Source organism: Notolepis coatsorum (assembly GCF_963971535.1).
Source record: "Notolepis coatsorum genome assembly, chromosome: 14".
Lineage (NCBI taxonomy): Eukaryota > Metazoa > Chordata > Actinopteri > Aulopiformes > Paralepididae > Notolepis > Notolepis coatsorum.
In genome coordinates, this window is record NC_140178.1 from 71000973 (window position 1) to 71016113 (window position 15141).

The 15141-nt window shown below is 46.9% G+C and overlaps 1 protein-coding gene across 1 annotated transcript in view; it reads left to right on the forward strand.

Moving 5' to 3' along the window:
- The window catches only part of tbc1d16 (TBC1 domain family, member 16), an 81328-nt gene that overhangs the window by 48872 nt on the left and 17315 nt on the right, over positions 1-15141 (forward strand). Inside the window, exons 5-8 of the mRNA XM_084328962.1 lie at positions 3922-4116; positions 4457-4604; positions 6573-6737; positions 10355-10503. Coding sequence (XP_084185088.1) covers positions 3922-4116; positions 4457-4604; positions 6573-6737; positions 10355-10503 — 657 coding nt within the window. The remainder of the gene's footprint in view (positions 1-3921; positions 4117-4456; positions 4605-6572; positions 6738-10354; positions 10504-15141) is intronic.

The following is a 15141-nucleotide window of genomic DNA, read 5'->3' on the forward strand; positions in this document are numbered from 1 at the left end:
AATGTCCAATATGTATATTGGACTGTATATCTGCTTCTCTCTCTCTCTCTCTCTCTCTCTCTCTCTCTCTCTCTCTCTCTCACCCCCCCCCCCCCTCTCTCTCAGGTCTGGTTTGTGGTGTGTGACACACAAGACTGTAAATCATGAGGCTCAGAGGAAAGCAGGCAGCCTGGATTGATCAGCCTTGTTATTTCCCCATCTGTTGGCAGGGAAAATGATTAGCTGGACATGATTGATTCCGGTTTTTAATGGATCAGGTCTGCTCTCCTGTGCTTCTCCTAGGGAGCCGATATGCCGCTCTCGCTCGTGTTTGACTTGTGGAGTTGTTTTATTGGATTGGTGAACAGGAGTGTTTGGGGGGTGGGGGGGGTATGTTTGAAGATGCCCGTAATGTGATCAGAACACTGCCTGTAAACACCCCCAGCCCAGCCCCGCTCCACCCCAACCCCTCTCCACCCGAACCCCAACCCCACTCCAACCCCAACCCCACTCCACCCCACCCCAACCCCACTCCACCCCAACCCCATCCCCCTCATCTACTGTCTTTCAGTAGATCATTTTATTACTGAAGTATTGCTGTGGTTTTATCCCACCTCTGTGTGACTGTGTCTCTGTGTTGGTGTGTCTAGAGACGTGTCTGAGAGTGCATTGTGGTCATTAGCCATGGTCCATTTGCACGTTTACCGCGTGTGTGTGTGTGGTGTGCATTTGTGAGGGGGTCAGTGCACGTGCACGCCTGCCGGGAACGGGTGGAGCAAAGCTGGTGTCTCTCTGCTAGCATGCTGGTGTGTGTCTCTCTGCTAGCACGCTGGTGTGTCTCTCTGCTAGCACACTGGTGTGTGTCTCTCTGCTAGCATGCTGGTGTGTGTCTCTCTGCTAGCACGCTGGTGTGTGTGTGTCTCTGCTAGCACGCTGGTGTGTCTCTCTTCTAGCATGCTGGTGTGTGTCTCTCTGCTAGCACACTGGTGTGTCTCTCTTCTAGCATGCTGGTGTGTGTCTCTCTGCTAGCATGCTGGTGTGTGTCTCTGCTAGCACACTGGTGTGTCTCTCTTCTAGCACACTGGTGTGTGTCTCTGCTAGCACACTGGTGTGTCTCTCTTCTAGCACACTGGTGTGTGTCTCTGCTAGCATGCTGGTGTGTGTCTCTGCTAGCACACTGGTGTGTCTCTCTTCTAGCACACTGGTGTGTGTCTCTCTGCTAGCATGCTGGTGTGTGTCTCTCTGCTAGCATACTGGTGTGTGTCTCTCTGCTAGCACGCTGGTGTGTGTCTCTCTGCTAGCACGCTGGTGTGTGTCTCTCTGCTAGCACGCTGGTGTGTGTCTCTCTGCTAGCATGCTGGTGTGTCTCTCTGCTAGCACACTGGTGTGTGTCTCTCTGCTAGCACACTGGTGTGTCTCTCTTCTAGCATGCTGGTGTGTGTCTCTCTGCTAGCACACTGGTGTGTCTCTCTTCTAGCACACTGGTGTGTGTCTCTGCTAGCACACTGGTGTGTCTCTCTTCTAGCACACTGGTGTGTGTCTCTGCTAGCATGCTGGTGTGTGTCTCTGCTAGCACACTGGTGTGTGTCTCTCTGCTAGCATGCTGGTGTGTGTCTCTCTGCTAGCATACTGGTGTGTGTCTCTCTTCTAGCACACTGGTGTGTGTCTCTCAGCTAGCACACTGGTGTGTGTCTCTCTGCTAGCACACTGGTGTGTGTCTCTGCTAGCACACTGGTGTGTCTCTCTTCTAGCACACTGGTGTGTGTCTCTGCTAGCATGCTGGTGTGTGTCTCTGCTAGCACACTGGTGTGTGTCTCTCTGCTAGCATGCTGGTGTGTGTCTCTCTGCTAGCATACTGGTGTGTGTCTCTCTTCTAGCACACTGGTGTGTGTCTCTCAGCTAGCACACTGGTGTGTGTCTCTCTGCTAGCATGCTGGTGTGTCTCTCTGCTAGCACACTGGTGTGTGTCTCTCTGCTAGCACACTGGTGTGTGTCTCTCTTCTAGCACGCTGGTGTGTGTCTCTCTGCTAGCATGCTGGTGTGTGTCTCTCTGCTAGCACACTGGTGTGTATGTGTCTCTCTGCTAGCACACTGGTGTGTGTCTCTCTGCTAGCACGCTGGTGTGTGTCTCTCTCTGCTAGCACACTGGTGTGTCTCTCTTCTAGCACGCTGGTGTGTATGTGTCTCTCTTCTAGCACACTGGTGTGTGTCTCTCTGCTAGCACACTGGTGTGTGTGTCTCTCTCTGCTAGCACACTGGTGTGTATGTCTCTCTGCTAGCACACTGGTGTGTGTGTCTCTCTGCTAGCATGCTGGTGTGTGTCTCTCTGCTAGCACACTGGTGTGTGTCTCTCTGCTAGCATGCTGGTGTGTGTCTCTCTGCTAGCACGCTGGTGTGTGTCTCTCTGCTAGCATGCTGGTGTGTGTCTCTCTGCTAGCACGCTGGTGTGTCTCTCTTCTAGCACGCTGGTGTGTGTCTCTCTTCTAGCACGCTGGTGTGTGTCTCTGCTAGCACACTGGTGTGTCTCTCTGCTAGCACACTGGTGTGTGTCTCTCTTCTAGCACACTGGTGTGTGTCTCTGCTAGCACGCTGGTGTGTCTCTCTGCTAGCACACTGGTGTGTGTCTCTCTTCTAGCACACTGGTGTGTGTCTCTCTGCTAGCACGCTGGTGTGTCTCTCTCTGCTAGCACGCTGGTGTGTATGTGTCTCTCTGCTAGCACACTGGTGTGTATGTGTCTCTCTGCTAGCACACTGGTGTGTATGTGTCTCTCTGCTAGCATGCTGGTGTGTGTCTCTGCTAGCATGCTGGTCTCTCTCTGCTAGCAGCACGTTGGTGTGTAGTTGCCTGTGTGAACTGATTTGGCCGTGTGTGTGAACCCCAGGCTCAGGTTACAGTGCTGGGAACAACATGCTGGCCAAGGGGGAATGACAGGGGAAATTGGACAGCAGACTGTGTGATTTGTGTGTGTGTACAAAGTTCCTGATGTCTGGTGTGGTATGTGTGTGCCCGGTTGTGTGTGTTGATGTGTGTGTGTGTGAGAGAGAGAAAGAGAGAATGATTTGTGTGTGTACAAAGTTCTTGATGTCTGCAGTCAGTGTGTGTGTGTGCGTGTGTGGGAGAGGGAGAGAGGGCAAGAGAAAGATTTGTGTGTGTGTACAGCGTTCTTGATGTCTGCGGTGTGTGTGTGCATATGAGTGAGATTTGTGTGTGTACCATGTCCCTGATGTCTCTTGTGTGCGTGTCTGTGTGAGATTTGTGTGCACAATGTCCCTGATGTCTGCTGTGTGCGCGTGTGTATGTGTGAGATCTGTGTGGGTAAAATGTCTCTGATGTCTGTTGTGTGTGTGTGTGTGTGCATGTGTGTGTGTGCTCTGCAACCTCCATGCATTCCTCCCATTCCCAGCCTCTTGGCGGAACCATATTGAGACACAAAACAACAGGGCCAGACTGAGCGGGGGGGTAAGCCTATATGTCTGCACATTCATCACCGGGCTAAACAGCACCGGCTACCGTCTACATATAGGCTGCTATTCAATATTAACGGCCCCTTTGGAAGAATGGCTCGGTATCCCTGAGTCAGGGTCTAAGAGTAAAGGAAAGGCTTCAAAACACGTGTTGTTGTTGTTATTTGTCTCCCTCCTTTCTCAGGTGTTGGACAAAGACGAGTCCAAGGTTTTTCTTCTTTTCATTTGATTTTATTGAACCAAGAGCAGCTTCTGCCCTTCAGAACCTCACAGTCCTATTTGACTTCAGTTTAACTCTGAATTTTCGAAAATGTTCCAATCCAAAATCTTGGCTCTTTTTTCCAACAATACAAACTACATTCTCAAATGTAATTTCCTACAATCCAACCAAGAATCTAAAATCTCAAAAAAAAAAAAAAAAAAAAAACAAAAAACACTCTTCTGCTACAACCCAACCCTTCTTCTTCTGTTTCCCAGGGAGCTGTGCGACGAGTCCATGACCCACTCGGCCAGCTCTGCCTCCAGCCTGGACAGCCACGCCCCTTCAGAGAGCAGCGGCCAATCACAGGGAATGCGGTGGGAGGAGCAACAGAAGGTGCTGGCCCTGGAGCAGCTGTGCGGAGTGTTCCGGGTGGACCTGGGTCACATGAGATCGCTGAGACTCTTCTTCAGGTCAGCCGGAGGGGTCAAAAAGTCAGAGAGGTCAAGGAGAGGGGTCATGTTGTCTTGTTACTGTGTGACCTCACAAGCTGACCTTACATGCTTGTAACAATACACCTAAGGACAGTTTATTTTGTTTATGATGACAAATTGACTAAATAGTATTGTCTGAAAGGAAATTATTGCTATTAAAAAGCTAAAATAAAGACAGTTTATGTGAAAGTCAATGGGAAAAAATTGCTGTTCTCCTGAATATAGTCTAACTGTCTGAGTTGTGTGTGTTACTTCAACTTAAAAAAAAACATGATTTGTGCCTCTGGTTCCCTGAGCTTTAACCAGCCTCTTGTTGCAGTGATGAGGCCTGTACCAGCGGCCAGCTGGTGATAGCCAGCAGGGAGAGCCAGTATAAGATCCTCCACTTCCACCACACTGGTCTGGACAAGCTGGCAGAGGTTTTCCAACAGTGGAAGTGCTGCAGGGAGACACAGCTCAAAGACCAGGTCGGATCACAGAGCCAAGTTCACTTTGACCTCTTGTGGGGAAGTTTAGTTATGAATTATTTTCACTCAGTTGGAGTGGTATTTTCTCAGCTTTTATCTTTACCGCTACCCCATAGATATTCTTTATCTTTATCCCTACCCCATAGATATTCTTTACCCCTACCCCATAGATATTCTTTATCTTTATCCCTACCCCATAGATATTCTTTACCCCTACCCCATAGACATTCTTTATCTTTAACCCTACCCCATAGATATTATTTATCTTTAATCCTACACCATATTTATCCCTACCCCATAGATATTCTTTATCTTTATCCCTACCCCATAGATATTCTTTATCTTTAACCCTACCCCATAGATATTCTTTATCTTTACCCCTACCCCATAGATATTCTTTATCTTTACCCCTACCCCATAGATATTCTTTATCTGTATCCCTACCCGATAGATATTCTTTATCTTTACCCCTACCCCATAGATAGATGGATTTCCCCAAGGGGATCAATCTTATCTTATATTCTTTGGCCCAATCCCAATTCCCTTCCCTTGACCCTACCCCTAGTTTTGGAGTGCCTTTGACTGGGTAGTGGCACTTCAAAGGTGCAATAAGGGGAAGGGGTTGAAATATTTACCTAGGAATCAGGACACCCCTCATTACGTCATCATCAGTAATAAATGAATGTAACAGACTTACATATTTCTGTAGTGCCAGGGCCTAGAAACATAACTTATAGTGTAGTTTAACATATATTAATGATAGGCCTATGTATTTATTGTATGTATCAAACACAGCACTTTATTTACAGCGTATTTTGTGATTACATGAATTATGTATCTACAATATTTGTATTTGTATTTTAAGTGAAATGTTTTGGAACAGTGTGCGTCTGGAGAGAAAGGAGAGAAAATGTCCCTCAATATTTCCGCAACACCACCAGTTTCCCCTACTCTCCATAGATATTCTTTATCTTTACTCTTACGCCATAGATATTCTTTATCTTTACTCTTACGCCATAGATATTCTTTATCTTTACTCCTACCCCATAGATATTCTTTATCGTTACTCTTACGCCATAGCTATTCTTTATCTTTACTCTTACGCCATAGCTATTCTTTATCTTTACTCCTACCCCATATATATTCTTTATCTTTACACTTACCCCATATATATTCTTTATCTTTACACTTACACCATAGATATTCTTTATCTTTACTCCTACCCCATAGACATTTTATGGCAGTTTCCTCAACTCTGAGTGAAGCTTTGTATTTGTAGTTTCATGGAGAACTTTTAGAACTGCTTTCCTTTTAAGTGGCGCCTGAAATTAAGTGTCCATCTCATGGTCCGGTCAATGGTCTCTAACAATAGTCTCCACCACAGTCAGGACAGCTGAAACCTGCCCAATCTTCCACCGGCAACTAAAAACAAACCTCTTCAATCAATATCCAAACCTTCTTTTACTATTATCTACTTTGCTACTACTGTATGTCTATACTACTCTCTACTATGTACTATGCCTACCGTATACTACTACTTACTATGCTAATTATGTCTATACTACTATGCACTCGCAAGTGTAGCACAAACACTGTTTCACAAACGATACCACTGACACTTAGCTGCCAGAGTTGTACCCCTCCTGCTGACTTGTTGTACACAACTTGTTAGTTGTTTTGGATAAAAGCATCAGCTAAATGACAAAATGTAAATATGAAATAGGTTTGTGAAATCAATGAAAATTGTAACAGACAACAAAGATACAAACTGCAGGAAAATGTTCTGTATGGCCCGGAGAGCTGGGGAGATGGTATGCAGACGCTTTAGAAGCCTTTTTCAGTGTTTGATGGAATCTCTGACACCAGTTATCACTAGAACTTCTTTTTGCACACTACCTCCCCTCCATTGCATTATAAAGACATTCATCTGTCTGCTGCCCCCCTCTCACTCTCTCTCTCCTCCAGCAGGTGTCGGATGAGAAGTCGTGTATGCAGTTCTCCATCAGGAGGCCCACCCTGCCCTCGGCAGAGACCCACCCAGAGGAGAAGCTTTACCGACGGCTGGACGTCACCACCTGGCTGCGCCACCTCAACCAACACGGGCAGGTCGAGGAAGAGTACAAGCTGCGCAAGGTGTGTGTGTGTGTGTGTGTGTGTGTGTGTGTTAAGGTTGTTATAGTTAACTAAAACGAAACTAAAAACTAAAACTAGGTGTGAAAAGATATTTACATTGGTCAATTTGGTCAAATTTGTCAACAAAGCAAGCATGAGCATATGTACCCACTCTGGAGACTTTACTGAAACGAAACTGAATTGAGAACAGAAATCTAAAAACAAATGAAAAATACAAAACTATAATAATGTGGGACGTTGTTCTAAAAAGTGTTATTGTTAGGGAGAAAAGGGTGTATTTGTGGCCAGTGAAAAAGCCCAAACATCTGTCGCACCTTTAACTGTCTTTTCATATCTCTACAACTGTACTTTGAAACTCTCAAAAGTCGACCTCAAAGTCGAGTAACTTTCAGTGTTAATCAGTACCCACGCATCTCTGTAAATGATTGGGGGGTTTGATATTGGCCTTGGCCAAACCTCCTGTGTGAGTCATATGAGTTCTGTGCGATCGGCTCTGTCAAGGTTTACCACGGAGCTGAGATGACTCACTGGCAGTTGAGACTGTGGCCCACATGTTTCCTCCATTTACCATCAAGTGGCAGGCGAGCACTGTCCTCCCAGGACACAGGCGAGCACTGTCCTCCCAGTACACAGCCATTACAGGCGAGCACTGTCCTCCCAGTACACAGCCATTACAGGCGAGCACTGTCCTTCCAGGACACAGGCGAGCACTGTCCTCCCAGTACACAGCCATTACAGGCGAGCACTGTCCTCCCAGGACACCACCATTACAGGCGAGCACTGTCCTCCCAGGACACAACCATTACAGGCGAGCACTGTCCTCCCAGGACACCACCATTACAGGCGAGCACTGTCCTCCCAGGACACAGCCATTACAGGCGAGCACTGTCCTCCCAGGACACAACCATTACAGGCGAGCACTGTCCTCCCAGGACACAGCCATTACAGGCGAGCACTGTCCTCCCAGGACACAGCCATTACAGGCGAGCACTGTCCTCCCAGGACACAGCCATTACAGGCGAGCACTGTCCTCCCAGGACACAACCATTACAGGCGAGCACTGTCCTCCCAGGACACAGCCATTACAGGCGAGCACTGTCCTCCCAGGACACAACCATTACAGGCGAGCACTGTCCTCCCAGGACACAACCATTACAGGCGAGCACTGTCCTCCCAGGACACAACCATTACAGGCGAGCACTGTCCTCCCAGGACACAGCCATTACAGGCGAGCACTGTCCTCCCAGGACACAACCATTACAGGCGAGCACTGTCCTCCCAGGACACAGCCATTACAGGCGAGCACTGTCCTCCCAGGACACAACCATTACAGGCGAGCACTGTCCTCCCAGGACACAGCCATTACAGGCGAGCACTGTCCTCCCAGGACACAGCCATTACAGGCGAGCACTGTCCTCCCAGGACACAGCCATTACAGGTGAGCACTGTCCTTCCAGGACACAGGCGAGCACTGTCCTCCCAGGACACAGGCGAGCACTGTCCTCCCAGTACACAGGCGAGCACTGTCCTCCCAGTACACAGCCATTACAGGCGAGCACTGTCCTCCCAGTACACAGCCATTACAGGCGAGCACTGTCCTTCCAGGACACAGGCGAGCACTGTCCTCCCAGGACACAGCCATTACAGGCGAGCACTGTCCTCCCAGGACACAGCCATTACAGGTGAGCACTGTCCTCCCAGGACACAACCATTACAGGCGAGCACTGTCCTCCCAGGACACAACCATTACAGGCGAGCACTGTCCTCCCAGGACACAACCATTACAGGCGAGCACTGTCCTCCCAGGACACAACCATTACAGGCGAGCACTGTCCTCCCAGGACACAGGCGAGCAATGTCCTCCCAGGACACAACCATTACAGGCGAGCACTGTCCTCCCAGGACACAACCATTGCAGGCGAGCACTGTCCTCCCAGGACACAACCATTGCAGGCGAGCACTGTCCTCCCAGGACACAACCATTACAGGCGAGCACTGTCCTCCCAGGACACAACCATTACAGGCGAGCACTGTCCTCCCAGGACACAGGCGAGCACTGTCCTCCCAGGACACAACCATTACAGGCGAGCACTGTCCTCCCAGGACACAGCCATTACAAGTTTCAAGTTTCTTTAATAGTTGTCATACAGAAGTACAGAATACTTTCATACAAAATGCTTCTTACTGTTACGCTCCAGAGACTGTGCTAGACAAGATAGTATCAAATAACATAGTATAGCATGTAATTTAGAAGAAGAAAATGAGGTCACAGTGTTCGGTATAGACATATGTACAATGTACAAGGTGTGCTTCTGAAGAGCTGCAGTTTAGCCATCATTATCCTATTGTGGATATCAATTTCATGATTTCTGTTGACGCGCGTGAAACGCTGAGTCTGTTTTGCTGTTTCTGGTAAGATCACGGTTGAACAGAGAATTTATACACCTACAAATAAAAAGTTAAATAATTATAATCCAGTTTGGCTGAATTCTCTGATTATATAATGACTACACATGGCATTATACAGCATTTTTTTTTTCTAAACGTGCACTGTGATTGGATGCTGCAGTAGAGGAACTGGCACTGTACCTTAGATTGCTTAATAACATGCAACTAATTGTTTTTGGTGGAAGAAAATAAAACTTTTGGTCTGTTTAATCTTAAGTATGAAAGGAACACATATGTAAAACATGGTTGTATGAAAGCAATAGCATACTGTGTACACATGGTCACATATGGTGGTTTATTGTCAACTGTGCCAATAACCACAATATGGCACTCTCATAATATGAATTGTGGGGTTGTGTTTTGTTGTGAGAGTTATTTAATAGGTTAATATGTACGGTAACACAGGGGCGCTCCAGTAGCACACCACATAGCGCGCTGAGTCGCGAAGCGGTCGCCCCGGGTTCGTTTCCAATTCCCACACCCGGTGGCCATATGCCGCATGTCTTCCCCTCTTCGCCTCCCGTTTCACCCTCTCTCCTCTGTCGGTCCTGCGTGGCCAAAAGGCCCTGCGTGACCAGAAAAAGCTGAAAATACTATAAATAAAAGTTAAAAAATATATATATGTACGGTAACACTGCATAATCTATGTGTTTTCATAGAATTTTCATTAGTGGCGAATCTGTTTTGTTTATGATTTATACTTTCAGCGCATGGATGATGACATCTATTGTAAACGGATCATTCTAAACCAAACCACAATTCAAAAGAAGACAACTAGATTATAACATTACCATAATAAGTAGCGTTGTTATTACTTCTCTACAATAATGTCCTCTTCTTTAATCCCCTCTGCAGGACAGGAACCCTCTGAAAACCAGCATTTATGCTGAATAGGGCCTGGTAGTATTTTTAATACACATTTTCTTTCCCAGTAAATGGAAATGAAATAACCGTTAAGTCCACTTAAAATCATTGTAATCAGGATTCGGTCAAATATGGAGCGGGTGAGAAGCCCACTGTTCCTATTAGCCATCTACGGTATAGTGATTGATCACCTGATGTCTATACCACCTGTGTGCCCTCTGTTTGCCCTTTATGCCCCTATGCCTGTGGAATGTTCCCTCTGTACACATACTGTGTTTGCCCTAACCCCCCCCCCCCCCCCTCAGGCCATCTTCTTCGGTGGTATCGACCCGTCTATCCGCGGCGAGGTGTGGCCCTTCCTGTTGCACTACTACAGCTGCGACTCCACCTCCCAGGAGAGAGAGGCCTGGCGGCTGCAGAAGCGCGCCCTCTACCAGGACATCCAGCAGAGGAGGTGGGGAGTCGGGACCACTGGGGGGGGGGGTGGTGTGTGTGTGTGTGTGTGTGTGTGTGTTTAAAAAAAGTATTAATAATATTTTTATTAGATGTGTGTAGGGTGGGGGTTTGTCGTCTTAAAACACTTTATACGTGATTCATAATGTGTCTTGAGGTAAGTGCATGCTTACTTGAAAATCAATAACTTACATCAATATTAAGTCCATACTAGTACTGCACAGGCAAGAGGGCAAAATTAACTTTGTCTTAAAAACGTTGAAGGAAGGCTTGTGTGTTGTAATGTTTTGCACATTACCCCTTTCCTTCTCTAATTATTGGGGGTGGGATTAGAATAGAGTATAATTAGAAAATAATTTATACATTTTCAAATGAGGTAAGCCTAGATATTGTTCTTTTTGAATAGGACAATTCACTGGTTGTATTGTACGTATCATAATAGCCCTCTAACCTTTAAAACACAGAGGAGAGAAAAAAAAGGACATGGTGTTATCTTGGCATTGATACAGTTAGTATATATATATATATATATATATATATATATATATATATAACCAACTAGGCTGCAGTAAAAAACTTAAAACCAGATTCTCAAACATAAACATAAAGACGGACAACACGCTCATCACAGAAAAGCTGGATGTAGCCAATTACTTAAATAGTTTCTTCACAAACATAGCCACAACACTGGTAAACAAACTACCCTCCCACTCAGGGCATTATGGGGTAGAACACATAGTAGCATACTACAAGAACCTAGGGGTCCACAAAGACGACTTCAAACTGGAAATGGTAACAACAGATGAGGTACTCAAAAAACTGAACGCCCTCCAACCCAACAAGGCCACTGGCCATGACAACATCCCCTCCAAATTCCTCAGAGACTCAGCAGCCGCCATCACCCCAGTCATCACACACATAATAAACCTCTCCATAAAACAGGGACACGTCCCCAAGGACTTCAAAATTGCGAGAGTGACCCCTCTGCACAAAAAAGGCAGTAAATTAGACCCAGGCAACTACCGCCCTGTTTCTATCCTTACCTCCATCTCGAAAGTCATGGAAAAAATTGTATACGAACAGGTCGAAAAATACCTTGCGGAAAAAAATCTAATCTACGAATTCCAATCTGGCTTCAGAACATCCCACTCCACTGACACATGCCTTCTCTATTTAAACGACCACATCAAACAAGAGGTGGACGTGGGCAAATACTGCGGCATGGTCATGCTGGACCTACAAAAGGCCTTCGACACTGTCAATCACACCATTCTGATTGACAAGCTAAAAGCAATTGGTTTTGATAGTCTATCAATGAGCTGGATGCAATCCTACCTGGAGGGGAGAGAGCAGATGGTGGAGGTAAACGGTACCCTATCCCCCCCCCTCACAGTAAACTGTGGTGTTCCACAAGGAAGCATACTAGGTCCGCTACTGTTCCTAATTTATGCAAATGACATGTCGTCAGCTTGTGACTGCAACTTGTTCCTGTTTGCGGACGACTCAGCCCTGCTGGTCTCTGACAAGAACAAGTTACAGGTTGAAAAAACCCTCAGCTCAGAACTAGGCAAAATCTGCATATGGCTCGCTGATAACAAACTATCATTACACATGGGCAAAACAGAGTCCATTCTCTTCGGTTCAAATAACAAACTCAGCAAGACCGACGGCTTCTCAGTTACAGTGGGTGACAATATTGTCACAAGGAAAGAAGATATTACCTACCTGGGTTCCATCCTAGAGGCAAATCTTTCCTGTGACAAAATGGCATCCAATGTAATAAAAAAAGTCAACCAACGAACTCGTTTCTTGTACCGGATCTCCTCACTGGTAAACAAGAATACCCTGAAGACTCTAGCAGGAGCACTCATTCAAGGGTACTACGACTATGCTTGCACCTCATGGTACCAAAGCACCTCAAAGGCGCTAAAAACAAAATTACAAACATCTCAAAACAAACTGGTCAGACTACTGCTTGACCTTACTCCTAGAACCCACCTCACCCCTGCCCACTTTGACAACCTAGGATGGCTTAGAGTAGACGACAGAGTACAGCAACTTGCAATGGGCCTGGTCTACAAGATACACTACACGACCAAGGTACCCATGTACATGACAAAATACTTCCCAAAGGTCAGTGAATACCACGATCACAACACCAGAGGGAGCTCCACAAATCATGTTAAACCCAGATTCGGCTCAAACAAGGGACTAAACACGTTTCGCAATTATGCCACATCAATGTGGAACGCCCTACCCAAAGCTGTAAAGGAATGTGAATCACTACCCACTTTCAAAAACACTCTAAAAAAACACCTAAGGGAGACTGCAACTCGAAACTGGCCCCTATAAATGTCCGAACACAACCCCCTCCAATGTACAGTAAATTACCAAGTATGGTCTTGTTAATAATCCAATGTACAGTGTTGTTTGTACAGTTGTACAGTGTCCCCCACCCACCCCTCCTACCCAACCCCCCCCACTCCTACCCAACCCCCCCCCCCCCACCCACCCAACCACCTCCAATGTACAGTCCCCACCCACCCCTCCTACCCAACCCCCCCCCCCCCCCACTCCTACCCAACCCCCCCCCCCCCCCCCCCCCCTCCTACCCAACCCCCCCCCCCACCCACCCAACCACCTCCAATGTACAGTCCCCCCCCACCCCCACCTACCCAATCCAATGTACAGTTTCTACGCCTAATGTATATACTCTTTTCTTTCTGGACTCTTTTTGTATCACAAACAGTACTGTAATTGCAAATCTGGTATGTCATAAATGTATAGATGTAGCAGTACTGTCTATCTGTATGTCATGTATGTCATATTATATGTTACGATGAATTGAAAATGGGGGACCCTGATGTAAACAAGACAAAAGTCTTTCTCTGGTCTGCATCCCCTTAACAATTGTATGTATTGAGCTGTACTGTACTGTACCCATTCTGCAATCTGTTAATAAAGTTTTCATTCATTCATTCATTCAGTAAGGCACCACAGTGCTGCAGTATTGCCTACCTAATGCACAGTCGCACATGTGCGCACATGCACACACACACACACACACCCAGACAGACATGCACTAAACCATAAGTGAGTGTTTTGTGGCTTCTCATCGCGGGAACAGAGTAATCAATAGGTTCCATCAAGTGTTAGTGGGCGGCTCTGGGTGTGAATTAAAAGGTCTCTGGGGGAAAAACACGCCAACGCTTATTATATCATATTCTCACATCAATAGGAAAACAAATGCTCTGGTACACACACACACGCGCGCACACACCTGAGTCGGTCCCTTTTCTTATCACTTATTTTCATAAATCGAGTGTGGGTGCACTTTGCCCCCACCTAATACGTCTCTCTTTCTGTAATGAATATGATAATTGGAGGGATTCCAGCTGTATGCCATATTAACATTTTGAATACATCAAAAGGTCCCATCGTCGTGGGGAAATGAGAGCCCCTGATCGCACTGTGATGTATCCTCTTATAGAAACCACTGGACTGGACCCTCCAGGGCCACTAGATGAGCATTAACCCTTTCACTACCCACACTAACAAAGGGTTAACCCTTTCACTGTGACAATACAGAAGGTTAACCCTTTCACTGCCACATGACAAATGGTTAACCCTTTCACAACCACACTACAGAAGGTGAACCCTTTCACTACCACACTACAGACTGGTGACCGTTTGTAGTGTGGTAGTGAAAGGGTTAAGGTATATAAGGGCGGCCGGGTAGCACAGCGGACTAAGCGTCTGTCTAACACCGCAGAGACGGTGGGATCTAATCCAACTGCCAGCGGTACCTCCGGCTTGGTCGGTCGTCCGTGCTGACACAATTGGCAGTGTCAGCGGGTGGAAAGCCGGTGGGGTGGGTCCTGGTTGTTGTAAACAGTGACTCCTACAGGTCGGTCAGGGCGCCTGCACAGCGAGGGAGGGAACTGGGGAGGGTAGTGTGATCCTCCCACGCGTTACACTTCACCAGTGAGAGTCCTCGCTCGGGTGAAAAGAAGCGGCTGGCTGTCTCCACATGTGTCGGAGGAAGCATGTGATAGACTTCAGGGCTCCCTAGACCGGCAAGTGGGGGGGAAATGCGCGCAACGACCAGGAAGGGGAGGGGGAAATTGGCATAACGACTAAATTGGGATGGGAGGAAAAATACAGAAAAAGTAGATAAAGAAAAAAGGGGTTAAGGTATATAACATCTCCTAGTCTCCTAGATCCTCTCATCTCCATCATCTGTAGTGACCCCCGCGCCTGCTGCACACGGTGGGGCAGCGGATGCTTAGAGAAGCGAGCTTATGAGCGAAGGGTGGCTGGTTTGAATCCTTGAACCGGCTTTATAAAGGAACACATTTGCATCTATCTAGTACAGGGGTTCTCAAACTTTTTTTTTATACCACAACCCCATTTTATTTAGGAATCTTTTTTGGCGACCCCACGTCTCCCAGTCACACAAGTTACACGAGTCTCCCAGTCACACAAGTCTCCCAGTCACACAAGTCTCCCAGTCACACAAGTCTCCAAGTCACACGAATATCCCAGTCACACAAGTATCCCAGTCACACAAGTCTCCAATGTATCGCGTAATTTCAACGTGGAATTAAGGAATATCAAAATAAAAGCACAGTTTTATTTT